Source organism: Octopus sinensis, linkage group LG10 (genome assembly GCF_006345805.1).
Source record: "Octopus sinensis linkage group LG10, ASM634580v1, whole genome shotgun sequence".
Lineage (NCBI taxonomy): Eukaryota > Metazoa > Mollusca > Cephalopoda > Octopoda > Octopodidae > Octopus > Octopus sinensis.
This window is the reverse complement of record NC_043006.1, coordinates 51,147,157-51,165,095: the sequence shown is the minus strand read 5'-3', so window position 1 is coordinate 51,165,095 and position 17,939 is coordinate 51,147,157. Positions and strand designations below refer to the sequence as shown.

At 37.3% G+C, this 17,939-nt stretch overlaps 1 protein-coding gene across 1 annotated transcript in view; it reads right to left on the bottom strand.

The window, feature by feature from the left end:
- Positions 1-3,227: 3,227 nt before the first annotated feature.
- The window catches only part of LOC115216678 (tubulin alpha-3 chain), a 37,614-nt gene continuing 22,902 nt past the window's right edge, over positions 3,228-17,939 (bottom strand). Inside the window, exons 2-3 of the mRNA XM_029786183.2 lie at positions 7,222-7,444; positions 3,228-6,133 (exon numbers count right to left, since the gene is read on the bottom strand). Coding sequence (XP_029642043.1) covers positions 5,007-6,133; positions 7,222-7,444 — 1,350 coding nt within the window. The 3' untranslated portion in view covers positions 3,228-5,006. The remainder of the gene's footprint in view (positions 6,134-7,221; positions 7,445-17,939) is intronic.

The following is a 17,939-nucleotide window of genomic DNA, read 5'->3' as shown; positions in this document are numbered from 1 at the left end:
CATATGTAGCCTGTGTTTTACCCGTCCCACTCCCAAAGGAATTCCAACTCTGTCTGTTTTTTATGTTTTATTTATATTCTTTATAATATTAATGTAGAATATAGAATATATAGTATAAATAGTATAAATAGTAAAATGAAATGAAGTATTCATTGTCTTATTGAATAGATGAAATATTGAATATCAAATATTAAGGGACTAGTATATTTTCTTGGATTAAAGCAGTCTTCAAGGTCCCATGTTGTGACAGGAGTGTTTCAACTGCGTTATATATGTATGTATGTATGTATGTATGTATATATATATATATATTATATATATATATATATATATATATGTATATATATATATATATATATATAATATATATATATATATATATATCTTTACTACCCACAAGGGGCTAAACACAGAGGAGACAAACAAGGACAGACAAAGGGATTAAGTCGATTACAACGACCCCAGTGCGTAACTGGTACTTAATTTATCGACCCCGAAAGGATGAATATATATAATGTATAAACGGATACAGTTTTGGTCGTTGATACATTTATATGTCGGTAGGCCAACAATTTGTTCGCTCTGCAGAGCTGTGGCTCTACATGATTTGTAACTATCAAAGAACTGAATAATAGTCAATGGTTCCTGCAAGTAATCTGTTGCATTTAGGAATTATACATTTAGTTTGTAGGCGGTGAATTGGTAGAGCCGTTAGAATGCAGGACAAACTGCTTTGTAGAATTTGTTCTGTCTTTTTGCCTTTAATCCTTTCAAGGATGGTGGGGTTAATAAATCAAGAGCAAAGGCAATGGATTAGCAGAATTACTGGAGTGATGGGCGAGAAGCTTTGCACAGTGGCATAGCGTTGAATGTGTCGATCGCACAGGATGGCAATTTTTATATATATGTGTTTGTTGCTGTCGAAGGTATCTTATGTTTAATGAAGAGTGCAGCCAATTTGGTTATCGTACGAGGCGGTCAAAGCTTACGCTGCGTCACTGGCCTTGAGGCATTTGTTCTGGTTTCTTGAGTTCTTTGGTAGTAGACTTAATCCGTCAAGCGGTTTAATACCACCGTCTTGTCTTTGGATAGCTTTAGCAGAGTTTACTGTGTTACAAGTATTTGGGCTAAGTTTTCGATTTAAGAAATTTCTTTTTTCCTACAAGTCTCTTTCCACTGACTAAACAGTATAAAACATAAAATTCTAACGCAAAGAGCCCTGTCCATCGAATTATATATACACGCAACTGTAAGATCAGGCGTCCGTAGTTGTGTGTTACGACATCATTCTAAGATTGACCAATGTACCGTTAGCTTGCCGTACCGAGTTCAAATCCTGTTGATGGATATAGTTTAGTGAAGGATAATTGCCATCAAGTAAACTTACCGTTAGATCTACGCTACATGATCCTTTCTACTATAGGCACAAAGCCAGAAATTTTAGGGGAGGGGGGTAGTCGATGACAATGACCCCGTGCGTAACTGTTAGTTAATTTATCGACCCCAAAAGGATGAAAGGCAAAGACGGCCTCGGTGGTATTTGAACTCAGAACGTAAAGACAGACGAAATGCCGCTAAGCATTTTGTCTGGTGTTCTAACGATTCTGCCAGCTCACCGCTCTGATCTGCGCTACATAATAACGAATTCTTTAGTAGTACTCTTACGGCACACAATGTAATCGATGTCAGGACTTCCTGCAATATTAGAAATTAGTCTTCTGCACAAAATAACACACTAACTAATTTTGCCAACACAGACTGTCGCTAGTTTACTAACATTCTTGTATTTTGCTTTTTTTTTTGATAAATAAACTGGAATTTGCCTCACAATAACTAGACGAAAAAACCGCCCAAAAAACAAAAACAAAATACAAATAAACAAAAAGACCAAATTTTATTCAAAAGATGTTTGTTGTGATTATATTGTTTAGATGCGTGCAATATTCTCCGCAATATCACAAATGGAAATTTTGATTCCTGAAATTTTCCTGTTATTTAATAGTACTTTACCCCCACTTTATTTTATTTGAATTTTTTTTTTTTAATGTTAAAAAACGAAAAAGAAAACCAATTTTTTTAATTGTGAAAACAATTTTCGTGTATACAGAGAAAAGGGTCATTATTTATTGAATATATTTGTATGTTTGGTATAAGCATGGACATGACATAACGAGAAAGAAAAGCATGAGGTAAAAGAAAAAAAAACCCAAAAAACAAAAACAAGGAGCGAGTTCCTTGCGAGACTTGGCTTTATATCAAGTGACAAGTTTGCTTTGAAGGAGGAGTAAGGCGGGGGGAGCCTTTAATCAAATACGCTACCACACTTGCAGCACTCTCAACAGCTCATTCCCGTATTTATAACTTCGTACAAGTTAGTTAATTACGCATTGTTTAATTAGCGCTTTCCTGTTTATTTTATTTATCATATACTGCAGTGATTAAGTCGATGTTTCGAGCAAGAAAATCAAACAAAGCAAAAGCAGACGACAACATTCTGTAGCGGCCCAAAACTATGAAATCTAAAACTTTATCTCAGTTTAAGCAGGAATTTTGAGAGCCATGAATGGTTGAGTGGATTCTAGTCTGCGCTGTAGAATTGCTTAACACATCTAGCTCTCAATAGGGTACTACCTTACATGATATAGTAAACCATAAAAAATATTACACTCATGATACACTTCAGTCTAAGAAATAGGGGAGGCAACTCCAAAATTTTTATTTAATGGAGTTTGAATCTGTTTGCCAGCATTCACTTTGTTATTAAGTGTTCATGCAACAAGTGACCTTCTTTCTTACCCAGACCCAAACATAAAAAAAAATCTCACAAATCATTTCTATCTATTTCGTCTTTGTATTTGCTTAGCAATATTACTGATGTGCAATCGTGTCTTGAAGCATAAGTATCTTGGGAACGCCATTTTATCAATAAAACGCATACAGTACTAATATTTTGATTCTTTTATTATTACTTGCCAACTAGTTAAAAAATTAAGTAATTAACTAATCGATTGATTGTGGTTTCTCCTAGGGGAGAAGAATATTTCCGCTTAGCTGTAACTAGGAACAGCTCGCAGCTGTTGAGCTGCTACACTTCTATAAAGTTCACATTTTCACTGGCTTCCAAATGTCTTTTCGTGGTCGCTAGACCTATTAAGAATAGCAGCCAAATCCTCTTCGGGTCACACCCAACCGGCTTAAAAAGTGGTCTCATTGTAATTTTACAGATAACATCCAATGTTATCTGTAAAAAGATCATGGCTGAGATGCTCATGATTATATTTTCTCGATTAAGGTTAACACAGAACGAAACAATAACAATTTGTTGTATGGGTATAAATAGCACAAGGGTAGGATAATCTCAGTGAGATTAGCTAACCTGCCCTACATATACAACATGAAGAAGTTTTAAATCTTAAGGCACCATGCATCTCATAGTAGTTTTCAGACTTGTCCTCCCTTTTTTAAGTCGGTAGGGTGCGGTATGAGGACGGTCTTAGTGACCATTTCCAACAGATCAAACGACCTCGCAGAGAATCACGCGTATTTTGTTGTTGTTTAGTTCTAAGTAAACCTTGATCAAGTGCAGTTATGACAAAACAGAACCCTGATTATCTAATGCGTCCTTTCGTTTCCTAATACAATGTAGTGGGATTTGAGGAAAATTTGGCTGTTAGAGGTTCTCTCGAAGAGTTTGCTGTTGTTATTTTTTTAACTTCTGATCGAGTAGACATGATAAAAAAAAAAACTGTTATAGAACATATCAAAATCTTCTATCAACTTTTTAACACGATAACTGGTCTAATAGATTTCTATTTATGAACATTTCCCTTTCTTTTTGAATATTGCTAATTATAACACTTTTTGAATATTGCTAAATATAACATTCATTTTCAAAACAATGTTATTTTCTAAATATAGAGATTCTTTGTATTCTTTCCTTCAGTTTTCAATGCCTGAACTCGGAAAGATCTGTAACGTCATAGCTGTCAATATCGTTGTTTAGTATTGATTCTCTTGTCTCTAACTGTAGTAGTAGTAGTAGTAGTAGTAGTAGTAGTAGTAGTAGTAGTAGTAGTAGTAGTAGTAATAGCTATGTTTGTAGATATGGGCTTCGATTTTGAACGAGATTATGAAGATTATTACCTTCACGGTTCAAAGGGCTGCCTTTCTGAAAGTCGATATGGATAAGAGCCTGAACATTTTATGGCATACATACATACTCACACAACTCTGTCATGTCACCATTGTAATAGCTGCTCTATAATGACAGCTTCGTGAAGACAGCAGTGACATAACACTTCTGTTATAACATCCCTGTGATTGTAGTTTTGTTATGACAGCTTTGTAATATCAGCTTTTCAGTGATTGCTGAACCATGGAATCATTATGGTAACAGCTTTATGCTGACATTTATGAAATCAGAATGCTAACGCCATTTGTGATGACAGTGCTGTTAGTTATGACAGCCCTGTCATGACAGTGGCGGTATGATAGTCATGTGTTGGCACTTATTAGCACGGCAGCTCTGTCATGACAGCTATTAGTTATGACAACTCTGTCATGACAGTGAAAGCCGTGTGATAAGGCTTCTTAGTATGACGGTTCTGTAATGACAGCGCTGTTACATATGTCAACTCTGTGACAACAGAGCCGTCATGATAGCTATGTTATGACACTTTTACACGATAGCTCTTTGATATGAAAGCATTGTACTGCTACAGCTCAGTTGTGACAGTACAATGGCAAAGAAATGATGAATTCTCTGTGACGACAATTGGAAAATGATAGTCTTTGATGACGTTATTATGACAGAGCCTCATGCAGACATTTCTGAGTTTATAGCAGTATGATGACATTTCAATAGAAACAACTCCACAATAACAGTTCTATGATGATATGATGGAAATTCCATAAAAGTTATATTTGTCTAAAAAATAGTTTTTGTTGTTTTTACTTAAGTTTAACAAAACCCCTCGACAGCACGATGCATGGCTTCTGGTGTTTATTTAGTATTCTTCTTGTTCTTCTTCTTCTGCATCTAGAGAATCTATTCCAACCTCTTCATAGTCCTTCTCCAGAGCTGCCAAATCCTCACGAGCTTCAGAGAACTCACCTTCTTCCATACCTTCTCCCACATACCAGTGAACGAAAGCACGTTTGGCATACATCAGATCAAACTTGTGATCAAGACGAGCCCAAGCTTCAGCAATTGCTGTCGTGTTGCTCAACATGCACACAGCACGTTGGACTGTTGCAAGATCACCTCCTGGAACAACAGTTGGTGGCTGGTAGTTGATACCAACCTTGAAGCCAGTTGGACACCAGTCAACAAACTGGATTGACCTCTTTGTCTTGATAGTTGCAATGGCAGCGTTGACATCTTTTGGTACGACATCACCACGGTACAACATACAGCATGCCATGTATTTCCCATGACGTGGATCACACTTAACCATCTGGTTTGCTGGTTCAAAGCAGGCGTTTGTAATCTCAGCTACAGTCAGTTGTTCATGATAGGCTTTCTCAGCAGAAATGATTGGTGCATAAGTAGCCAATGGGAAATGGATCCTAGGATAAGGTACCAAGTTGGTCTGGAACTCAGTCAGATCAACGTTAAGAGCACCATCAAACCTCAGAGAGGCAGTGATTGAACTGACAACCTGAGCAATCAAGCGATTCAGGTTAGTGTAGCTGGGACGATCAATATCAAGATTTCTTCGGCAGATATCATAGATAGCTTCATTATCAACCATGAAAGCACAATCAGAGTGCTCAAGAGTGGTATGGGTGGTCAGGATAGAATTGTATGGTTCTACAACAGCCGTTGAAACTTGAGGGGCAGGATAAATGGAAAATTCTAATTTGGACTTTTTTCCATAGTCAACACTGAGACGTTCCATAAGAAGAGATGTGAATCCAGAACCAGTACCACCACCAAAACTGTGAAACAGGAGGAAACCTTGAAGTCCGGTGCATTGGTCAGCCAGCTTGCGAATTCGGTCGATAACCAAATCAACAATTTCTTTCCCAATGGTATAATGACCTCTGGCGTAGTTATTGGCTGCATCTTCCTTTCCTGTGATGAGTTGCTCAGGGTGGAACAGTTGTCTGTACTGACCGGTACGGACCTCATCTGAAAAAAATAAATATATATGTAAGTAAAGGTACAAGTATAAAAGTTAAGTTGAATGTATATAAATAAAGACATTTCTGTAAAAATGTTTACTAACGTTCATCCCCACACCAAAAATACAAAACCCCCCCCAAAAAAACAAAACAAAACAAAACTTATATTAAGTTATTTCTAAAACCTTCTTTAAAAAAAACAGAACGCCAACTGGATTTTTTGTTGAAGAAAAAGACATTCTAGTGATTTCTGTGCACCAGATAAACAATTTATAGAGTTTCCAAACTCAGAGAAATTTTAATCTAAGGTTACAAATGATACTATAAGATTCAAGCTACAGATTACATTGTATGGCCTAATATTACAAGTTCCTCATGGAAAGTAAAGTTGAATATGTTAAATTTAAGGTGTAAGTTCTTCTCATAGATTTAATTTCTTTTCGTAGCATTTCAAATATATTTCACAGAGAAAATTCAGTAATCTCGATTGATTCACTCATAATGTGACAATTTGACCGTCTTTACTTAAGTACTGGAGTACCTTAATTTCTATGTTTGGCATCTATGACTATGGTGTGGGTTGTTCAGTTGCTTAAACCTATCAAGTTTAAACTCATAACTTTGCTCAGGATACCAAGAGGCAAGGCTGCCAACGTACAGAATTAAATCTTTTCCATATGAATAACAGATGCAGTGAAGTATGGGGCAGAACCACCAACACCAAACAGTTTCAAAATGTGGAAATGGATAATGGCAACGAAACATGTTTGCCAGACATCATCCTGATAATAAATCCGTAAAGAAAGTTCAAAACTACTACTCACATCACTTTCTTTCTGGAATTCTTACACGTAACACTACTACTAGAATCCAACCAAGGCTATAGTAGAAGACACTTGCCCAAGGTGCCACGCAGTGGGACTGAACCCGGAACCATGTGGTTGGTAAGCAAGCTACTTATCACACAGCTACCCCTGCGCCTTTAGAAACATTACACCGTAAAAGAAACAACTAACAAAATAAATATATAGAGAAATAAAATTAATAATAAAATAATTGAAAAAAAAAAGAAAACAAAAGCAATAATTCTCCTACCGACAACTGTTGGTTCCAAATCTACAAATACAGCCCGAGGGACGTGTTTTCCAGCACCAGTTTCACGGAAAAAAGTGTTGAAGGAATCATCACCTCCAGGTATAAACGTATCAACTGGCATCTGGCCATTCGGTTGAATTCCATGTTCCAGACAATAGAGTTCCCAGCAGGCGTTACCAATTTGTACTCCAGCCTGTCCAACATGGATACTGATACACTCCCTCTGAAGAAAAAGATATGAAATAAATAATGATCTTGCATCTTATATATACACTACAATATATACATATGTATGTATGTATGTATGTATGTATGTATGTATGTATGTATGTATGTATGTATGTATGTATGTATGTATGTATGTGTATATATATGTATATATATGTGTGTATATATATATATGCATTCAAAGCACTGATTTGTAAATTCACGAAACCAGTATGCTTTTGAATCTCTTTAACAATCCACAATAATGACTTTTATTACTCTTATTCCTACCTCAGTTCATCTAATTGTATATATCTATCGTTACTTTTCATAAAAAGCCTTTACTTTTTTGATTTCCAATGTGCATTTTCGCTTATTTTTCTTCTTACTTTCCCTTTACATTTCCACATGTAGTTTCTATTTTCTTTGTGTAACATATTTCTATATGTATGTATGTATGTGTATGTATGTATGTATGTATGTATGTATGTATGTATGTATATATATATATATAATATATATATATATATATATATATATATATATAATTTCATCTAGTTTCAGCTCACAAGCTGTGGTCATGCTAGGGCATGGGTACAGGACATAAACGTGGACAGAATGAGAAACTAGAACATAAAAAGCAAAAACATAGAAAACGAACTTTTTTGAACAACGAAAAAAACAAACAACCAGAGAAACGAGACAGGCAACATAAAGAACATTCCTTTCATCAGTTGTCCCCCGTTTTATCTATCCCGCGTTTCGAAGGGAATATATGTATGTATGTATGTATGTATGTATGTATGTATGTATGTATGTATGTATGTATGTATGTATGTATGTATGTGTGTATGTATGTATATATGCTTGCATACATAAATGCATTTATGTATGCAAGCATATGTACACATGCATGTATACATACATACACACATTTGTGTGTGTTTGTATGTGTGTATGTGTGTGTATGTGCATGTGTGTGTGTGGTGGTGGTGTGTGTGTATGTGTTTGTGTGTAAATATGTGTGCTAATCAGCTCCAAAGTTACAAAAGGGGCTCAGAAGCTGAGAGCTTCGTGCATGGCACTTACGAAACTCTTACAAAGAGTTTACGAAACTCTTACAGACGAACTGTTTATTGAAGTTAAGTGAATTAAGAAAGCCACAGAGTACAGTTTGTTAAAATTTATATCAATTAATTTGCTTCTAATATACTCCAAACCACTTAATTTTCGTTCACTACTTGTTCAATTAAATGAGGAGCCAAGAGAGGAAGAATGGAAGTGAAACAAAATTACTATTAGCTTTTTACATCAGGTTGCTTTGAAATTTAGGTGATGTTCTCACTCCATTTACTGGTATTTGTCGATTACAATGTCGAAGGTTCCAGTTGATCCGATCGACGGAACAGCCTGCTCGTGAAATTAACGTGCAAGTAGCTGAGCACTCCATAGACATGCGTGCACTTAACGCAGTTCTCAGCAAGATTCAGTGTGATACAAAATGTGACGAAGCTGGCCCTTAGAAATGCAGGTACTACTCATTTTTGCAAGCTGAGTGAACTGGAGCAACAAGAAATAGTAAATTGCTCAAGGACACAACGCGCTATCGGATATCGAACTCACGAACTTACGATCGTGAGCCGAATGTCCTAACCACCAAGCCATACGTCTTCACATTTTCACTCTAAAAAGAAAAATTAAAAAAAAGTCACAGCCTACCAGTAGGTTTTCAAACAAAAACCTGTTTAGAAATTTTGTTCTCACAAAAGTTTAAGAAAAAAAAATTAACAAAGAATGTACAATGGCTATGCAATAGATTTATCGACAGAACATCTGAGGTCCTGTAACGATTTATCGTTGTTGTTTTTCAAACTAGGAATACAGAATTTTATGCTTAAATATTAACTATAATCTATAAAAACAAATTACTATGTGAAATGAGTGATATGGATTATAACAATCCGTACTGTATTGCTTTCTTAATTCACTTAACTTATATAAACAGTAGGTCTAAAAGGCTCTTTTGTTTCTTCTGCTAGTATGAATAAGAGACTGTAACTATTCTGGGGCTCCAGCAGTTAGAGTCCCCTTTCTTTTTAATTTATGAAATTTCAAGACAATAGAGTCCAAAACGAGGCTTTAAATGAATTATAAAATTATAGACTTATTAATTGTGAGTTGACATGTTTAATTCAGTAGACCGCAAATAATTTTTAATCCATTAAAATTACTCTCATAATGGAAAGAAATTGCAATAACCTTGAAGGATTAAGTCGAACAGATGCAAGCCAGGATTTATTTTTAGGTCTGGTACTTACCCTATCGGAGCCTTCTGCCGAACAACTGAGTTACAAGGGCGTACACAAATCAGCAGTGGTTGTCAAGCAGTGATGGGGGTACAACCACAACACAGACACAGAGTCACATATACAGTTACACACTCAAACACACTCACACACGCACACACGCACACACACACACACACACACACACACACACACACACACACAGATATATATGTACGACAGGCTTCTTTTAGTTTCTGTCTGTTAAATCCATATCCATTAGTCTTTCGTTAAGCCGGGGCTACACCAGAAAACACTGGCTCAAAGTGCCGCACAATGAAAATAAAAAAATAAATCTGTCCTTCTAAAGCCTAGCCAGGCTCATGGTTTCAATGGCGTATGTGTTCTCCAGCTGGACGGGACGCCAGTCTATCGCAGCGTTACTCATTTTGCCAGCTGAGTGGACTGGAACAACGTGAAATGAAGTGTCCAGTCCAGGAATCGAAACCACAACCATACGATCATGAGTTCAACACCCTAACCACTAAGCCACGCGCCTCTACGCCGCACAATGAAACTGAACCCAAAACACCTGGTTGGGAAGCAAGCTTCTTACCCGCAGAGCCACGCCTAAAGATTTTATTGCGCCAAGCATTTTATTGTAACTGCCCGCATTCGTTCATTAAGACAAAGAACCGGAACAGGAAGAAAGAATAGTTAGAAAACAAAGTTATTTCTATCATGTTACATGAGTGTGGTTTGATATTTTGATGGGTGTGTTACTCTACACAAGAAAAGGAAGTCGTAGGCAGTCAGTGGCATTTTCGAACGAAAATTTCTTTAGAAATATTTGTTCCTATTAAAGTTTGTCGAATAAGCAATTCACAACGGCTAAATGGCAGAGAAAACCTAAAATTTCAAGTACTATTATAATTTATTGCTTTTACTTTTTAAAGCTGGGAATAGAGCGCTTTGTACAGAAATGTCAGTTTCTATTGGTGTCTTTTTTTTAGCAAATTGTACTGCATAGTGATTTTTAAGTAATTTAATATATATATTAGATTGTTAAATAGATTCATTAGTTTCTTTTTATCCCCTACCCACAATTTATTTTTTAATCCTTGTGTGTCTGTGTTTGTCTCCCAACATAGCTTGACAACCGATGGTGGTGTGCTTACGTCCCCGTAACTTAGCGGTTCGGCAAAAGGGTTCGATAGAATAAGTACTAGGCTTCCAAAGAATAAGTCCTAGGGTCGATTTGCTCGACTAAAGGCGGTGGTCCAGCATGGCTGCAGACAAATGACTGAAACAAGTAAAAGAGAGTAATGGTATTTGGATTAACATAAAAAAAATTTTAACCTAGTGTTTTATTGTTGTTTATTTTGTTGTTCTTTTTTGTTTCTCTATCCTTCCTCCACAACTTTTGTTTATTGTTTTCGAAATTTGAATAAATTTTACCTCTTTTCAGACAAGTGACGTCGGAGTGCCAAGTTGAAAAAAACAAAACAATAAAAAAACGAACGAATTTATCCGACAACCCAATATACGCCCCCCCCCCACACACTACCACAACTAAAGCATAAGGCCATAAACATTTTGGTGATACGATAAAGTTTTTGTTGTGGTTTCCTAGTTTCTCCCAACAGAAATTCGGTGTTGCAATTCGAGCTGAAGAAGCAGATTAGCTTTAATTCGAATTCAATTGAAAGTTGAAACTTCTGATAGAAAGAGGCCGAAGGGGACCGTACCTCGGGCAAGCTTGCTGAGTAATTTATATTCAACTAGCAGTATCGCCCGGCGTTGCTCGGGTTTGTAAGGGAAATAACTATATAAGCATTTTTAGAGAGTTACTTCCCTTACAGATGCCAATTCGGGCTTTCTTAGCCATTTCTGTTTTGGTGTCTTCAAGCCATGAAGTCGTTGTTCTAAAAGAACGCTGGTCTCCTTGACAACGCTTTACGACGTTGATTTCCTTACACTCCCTTCCCCACAGCTTCACGAGGGAGGAAAGAAGGGGGAGAAGCAAACAGGTGCAGGTGTGACCATGGACGCCAACTCCGCCGCCATCGACACACGAAAAATTATGCATTAAAATGGAATAAAAAATGATGTTAAATTATTTTTAAAATCGTAGACTCATCGTAGACGCGCGCTAATACTCAGACGGGCTCGATATGAACCACGACTATAAGATACCCGAATTTGGTTGACCTGCACCGCAAAATGTGGGAGTAGTTAGGAATCTAAATCGAAGGGGAAAGACACTCACACAACTACAGTTTTATATATATAGATTTGGAATATGGTTTCACGTTAAAACCAACTGGTTTCATTGTAACCAGTTAGGTATAATCGATTATATCGACTCCAGTATTTGATTGATACTTACTTTACTGACCACGAAGCCACGACAAATAAAGCTGACCTCAGCGATGTAAAAGCTCAATATATAGGCGCAGGAGTGGCTTTGTGGTAAGTAGCTTGCTTACCAACCACATGGTTCCGGGTTCATTCCCACTGCGTGGCACCATAGGCAAGTGTCTTCTACTATATCCCCGGGCCCACCAAAGCCTTGTGAGTGGATTTGGTAGACGGAGACTGGAAGAAGCCCGTCGTATATATGTATATATATGTATGTGTGTATATGTTTGTGTGTCTGTGTTTGTCACCCACCATTGCTTGACAACCGATGGTGGTGTGTTTACGTCCCCGTAACTTAGCGGTTCAGCACAAAAGATTGATAGAATAAGTACTTGGCTTACAAAGAATAAGTCCTGGGGTCGAGAATATAAAGACAAATTCTCGCAGATGCGTGTAACTTTCGTACACACACACACACTCTCTCTCTCCCCCCTCTCTCTCTCACACACACATGCTTAAACTTAATTGAATGTTTAAACTTAATTGGTATACGTTCGTCTAGAAAAAATATGGAGATTAACAGAGAAACGATAAAGAATGTAAAGATCATATACTATTTCCCCTTTCTTTCTCATTTGTAAAAATTAAAAAAAGTGAGAATCCAAAACGAGACTTTGAATGAATCATAGCATTATAGGCTTACTAATTAAGTATGAGTTGACATATTTAATTCAGTAAACCCTAAATAATTTTTTTAATCTATTAAAATTACACTCATAATGAAAAGAAGTTATGATAATTCATGTCAAAAAGGTGCTGGCGAGAGAGAAAGAGAGAGAGATAGAGAGAGAGGCGGGGAAGAGCGCGATGTGTGTGTGTGTGTGTGTGTGTGTGTGTGTGTGTGTGTATTTGAATAAATTTTACCTCTTTTCAGACAACTGACATTGGAGTCAATAATGAATCTCTGAACGAGATGTAAACAGTAACTGCACGACAATGTGAGGTATACTAGACATCCCTTTGTGGTTAGCCATATAGAGATGGCTAGTATACCTCACATTGACATTGGAGTGCCAAGGTGAAAAAAACAAAACAATAAAAAAACGAACGAATTTATCTGACCACCCAATATACACACGCGCGCGCACACACACATACGCACGCACGCACGCAAACACACACGTATCAAACTCTCTCATGTACCAAATGTCAATTGCTAAAAAGCATTCGTGAAGTAAAATTATGTAGCAACACCAAATGGCGGTGCCCCAGCATGGCGACAGCTCGTGAGCTGAAACTAGATGCTATATATATATATGTATATATATATATAGAGAGAGAGGTATGTATATATATATATATATATATATATGAGAGAGAGAGATTAGAAATTTAAATGGATTTAAATTCAAAGGAAGATATGTAGTGGGGTAGTAGGTCTACTCTTTGGTAAGTAAGGTGACGTGTTGCGGTCTCCGTTTGTGTTTTGGTCTCCGAATATGTTTTGGCCACAGGACGTCGTTTGGTTTTATTAGAACTCTTCAGAGACGTATAGATAAACGTGTTCGCTACTGATCATGCTATTTAAAATTGACGTTTGAAAATTTCTTAGGGATGCCATCTGCATGAAGAACATATAATTAAGTGTGGAATAATATACTTAATATAGTGGTAATCTTTTTATTCTGCTCTATGTAGGTATACTGTTAGAAATCCGAATATTGTGATAATCATCACGAGAGATTGCTATTTGTTATTAATACTGCTTCCGTCACTAATATTTGTTACTTAATATAGTGATCCAAAAATAATTTTTAATCAACTGAAACTTTACCCGTAATGCGAATAAGTTAACGACAATTCATATGAAATAAATCAAGGGAGCGAATTCTGGGATTCAAACCGGTTATAAATTATTTGATTTACTAACCAGACACCTGGTACTATACATAGACAGACATACTTTATACAGATCTTCTAGGTATCAGGTTTTGGGTAAGCTATAGTTTGTTATATTTAGTATGTTATCATTATCATAGTCTAATGAAAAAGAAAAGTGAAAGAATTTACATCTCGGTCTCTATCATACCAGACGTCATCTGTCTGTCTGGCAATGCCCCAAACTCCATGCTGTGCCAGACGGATGGATAGACTAAATTCCTACGGAAGGAACAAAAAGTTCACAACCGACTGAACTCAACTAAATCCAAAAAATACTGCTGGTACTCTTTTAATTCAAGCACGAATGTATGAAAATCAAGGCTGTTTTCTTCGGTGAAATTCAAAATTGGGACGTAGAAAGGTGGAGACATAATTTTGAACATAAGCACAAGGTCACAAATGTTTGTAAAGTAGTACAATAAATTAAATTAGCATCAGTATTTGATCTTCTCCTTGCTTCAGTCATTAGACGGCGGCCATGTTAGGGAACCGCTAGAAATCAAATCGGCTTCAGTACTTATGTAACGGTATGTTTTAGGATATGTGTTGAAGTCGGAGGTTACCGTTTGTAACTGGTGTTGATGTTGTAGATGTGCAAGATGAAAGAACCGTGATCGAAGATGTAAACAAACATTTATTAACCGTTACTTTGTATATAGCCAAGCCACAAGGTGCTGGTGTTATACAATTCGTAAAGCACGCGAAATAAAGAGAGATATTGTAGATTATCCTCGTATAGTTTGTATTTGTGCTCTCGTCATTGTAGCAGCAGGGACAAAGATAGATAGAGTGATGTTGCAGAGAAAAGAAAGTGAGCTAGTGAAAGTGAAAGTAGTGGGACGAAGCAACTGCTTCGTTGGTGAGTTACCACAGTTGTCCCTCTGTACCTTTTCGTTCAGAGACGGCATTTCGTTCTGCCGGTCAGCCAGACTCATTGGCTTACGGAGTTCTTGTATTTATAACTATACAAAACTAGTTAGAAAAATAGGTGTATTGCAGAGAACAATAGATATTCTTTAGGGGTCTGTTATTTCAATTCAACTTTTGGTGATATAGAAGAGGTCAAAAGGGTTAAGTGGCAAAGACATAAATCGGCTTAGCGAAGCCATGTGTTCATTGTAACTGCTGTCACTATTGATGTTCTGTGAGAAAAGTGCTGTTGAAATATTATAGGAAATTTGCCGATTCAGGTTCGAATCTACTCTATGCCTAAATGAAGTCACTACTCTCATTTTTTAAGTCGGGTTCATATTCTATGCCGAACAGCCAAGTTACAGGGACGTAGACAAGCCAACACTATTTGTCAAACGTGGTTAAGAAACACCAACATATACACACACATACGACAGGTTACCACCCAGTTTCAGTCCACCAAATTCTCTCACAAGGCATTTGGTTGATCTAGGTCTATAGTAGAAGACACTTGCTCGAGGTACTGTGCAGTGGGACTGAATCCGAAAACGTGGTTGCAAAGCGAGATTCTTAACTACACTAACATGTCTACGCATATGAGTACTTTATTTTATCATTTCTTGAAAGATGAAAGCCAAATTGGATCTCAGCGGTATTTAAATTCACCAGAACTAAGTAATGTATTTTAAAGCTGACGACTTATCTCATCCTACACTTGCCGAAAAATAATGATCCCATCACCACCACCACTACACTGTTAAGGTCACGAAGTTATGAAAGTGCACATATTAGGATAGACTTTAATATACGACTGGTATTTATTTTACCAATATTGGAGAAACATCAATAGGGAAATCTAATTTTGCTAGTAGAAAATGAACTCAAAATACAAAGTATGATGATGGCGGAAGCAACAATGAAAGAGTACCACTTTAGAGTACGATATACCAGGCCATTTAGAATTTAGCGTACAATTTAACCCTAACCCTAACTTATAACCTCAATCCTTAAGCCCAAAACCTAATCCAAAACGTTAATCCTACTCCTAACCCAGATCAGGTCATTTCACAGCATAGACTACGGATACGGTGGTAGAAAGGCACGCTAATGTAACACCAACTAAAGACTAAAATGCTTATTTCGGTGCTGTTCTTTTTCCGCTGCACTACATTCTCCAAATACTACTCCATTCCTGACAACGGCTCAAGGCTGCAAATTTATAATGAGGAGTGGAGTATCCAGTCGATTGAAACGATTCAGTATTTAGCTGGTATTTATTTAAAAAAAACTGGCACTCCGTCGGTTACGACGACGAGGATTCCAGTTGATCCAATCAAAAGAATAGCTTGCTCGTGAAATTAACGTACAAGTGGCTGAACACTCCACCGACACGTGTACCTTTAACATAGCTCTCAGGGAGATTCAGCGTGAAACAGAATGTGACAAGGCTGGCCCTTTGAAATACAGGTACTAATCATTTTTGCCAGATGAATGAACAGGAACAACGTGAAATAAATCGCCGCCAGTAATCGAACTCACAACCTTACGATCGTAAACCGAATACCCTAGTCGCTAAGCCACGCGCCTTCACACAATAGTTATTAGGTATTTAACAGTAATCAAACACTGGTGCGGAGGGAGATCGACGAAACTAACAGAATTTAAACTCAATATTGTACGAGGGGTGGCTGAAAAGTTTCTGGCTTTACGGGTGTCACAAAAGATGTGGTTGGAGGCCCAACCTTCCGAGTTATTTTACAGGGCTTAGAAAAACTGAAGGACGCTGCAATAACTGTGTAAGAGGGGAATATGTTGAATAAAATCATATTTAATTGATCCTCATGTATTTTCTTTTACCCAAAGCTAGGAACTTTTCAGCACTGTCGTAAAGTATGGAGTTATCGGTAGCCAACCAATTCTTATTCAGGGATTACTATTTAACATAATTTCCCCCGAAGAATCATAGATGTCGCCACCGTTTTACATTATGTTATAATTCATTTATTTTTAGAAGAGTGCAAGGGACTAAGAGCATATGGAGTAAATCAGAAAACTCAATGATTTCTAAGGAGTCTCTAGGAGGCTCTTTGAAAATTGTTGGTCGTGAGTCAACGTAGGAGTCTCTACGCTGTTGTTCGACTGGTTGGTCGTGAGTCAACGTAGGAGACTTCGACTGGCTAGAAACAGAAACTAAAATTCTATGAAATCACACTTCAGCGTCTTAAAGAGGCGTTTAGCTAATATTTTTAGCAGTTCGAGTAACTACGTTAAAGGCACCCACTTTCTCTTCAATGACATGCTGTGTAAAAAACACAATATGTATCGGGACGAGGCGAACATTGTCGCAGCAGTGATTCACGAGAACGACGGGCATATTTTACTCTGTTTGGGGCTTGTCAATGCTATGCACCAATTTGTCACAAGCTAGGATGAAATACATGCATCAATACTCGTGTGGTAAGTAGCTTGTTTACCAACTACATGGTTCCGGGTTCAGTCCAACTGCGTGGCACCTTGGGCAAGTATCTTCTACTATAGCCTCGGGTCGACCAAAGCCTTGTGAGTGGATTTGGTAGACGGAAACTGAAAGAAGTCCGTCGTATATATGTATACATATATATGTGTGCATATGCTTGTGTGTCTGTGTTTGTCCCCCAACATCGCTTGACAACCGATGCTGGTGTGTTTACGTCCCCGTAACTTAGCGGTTCGGCAAAAGAAACCGATAGAATAAATACTAGGCTTACAAAGAATAAGTCCTGGGGTCGATTTGCTTGACTAAAGGCGGTGCTCCAGCATGGTCACAGTCAAATGACTGAAGCAAGTAAAAAAGTTTGATACATATATGGCAATATTAATATGAATTCAACTTTGCCTTTCATCCTTTCGGACGATCTAATCGACTGGCCCCTTGCCCCAAAATTTCGGGCCTAGTACCTAGAGTAGAAAAGGATTTTAATATGAATTCTGTTTCAGTTGCATTCACTGAGTTAGATAGAACTTTCATTGAAA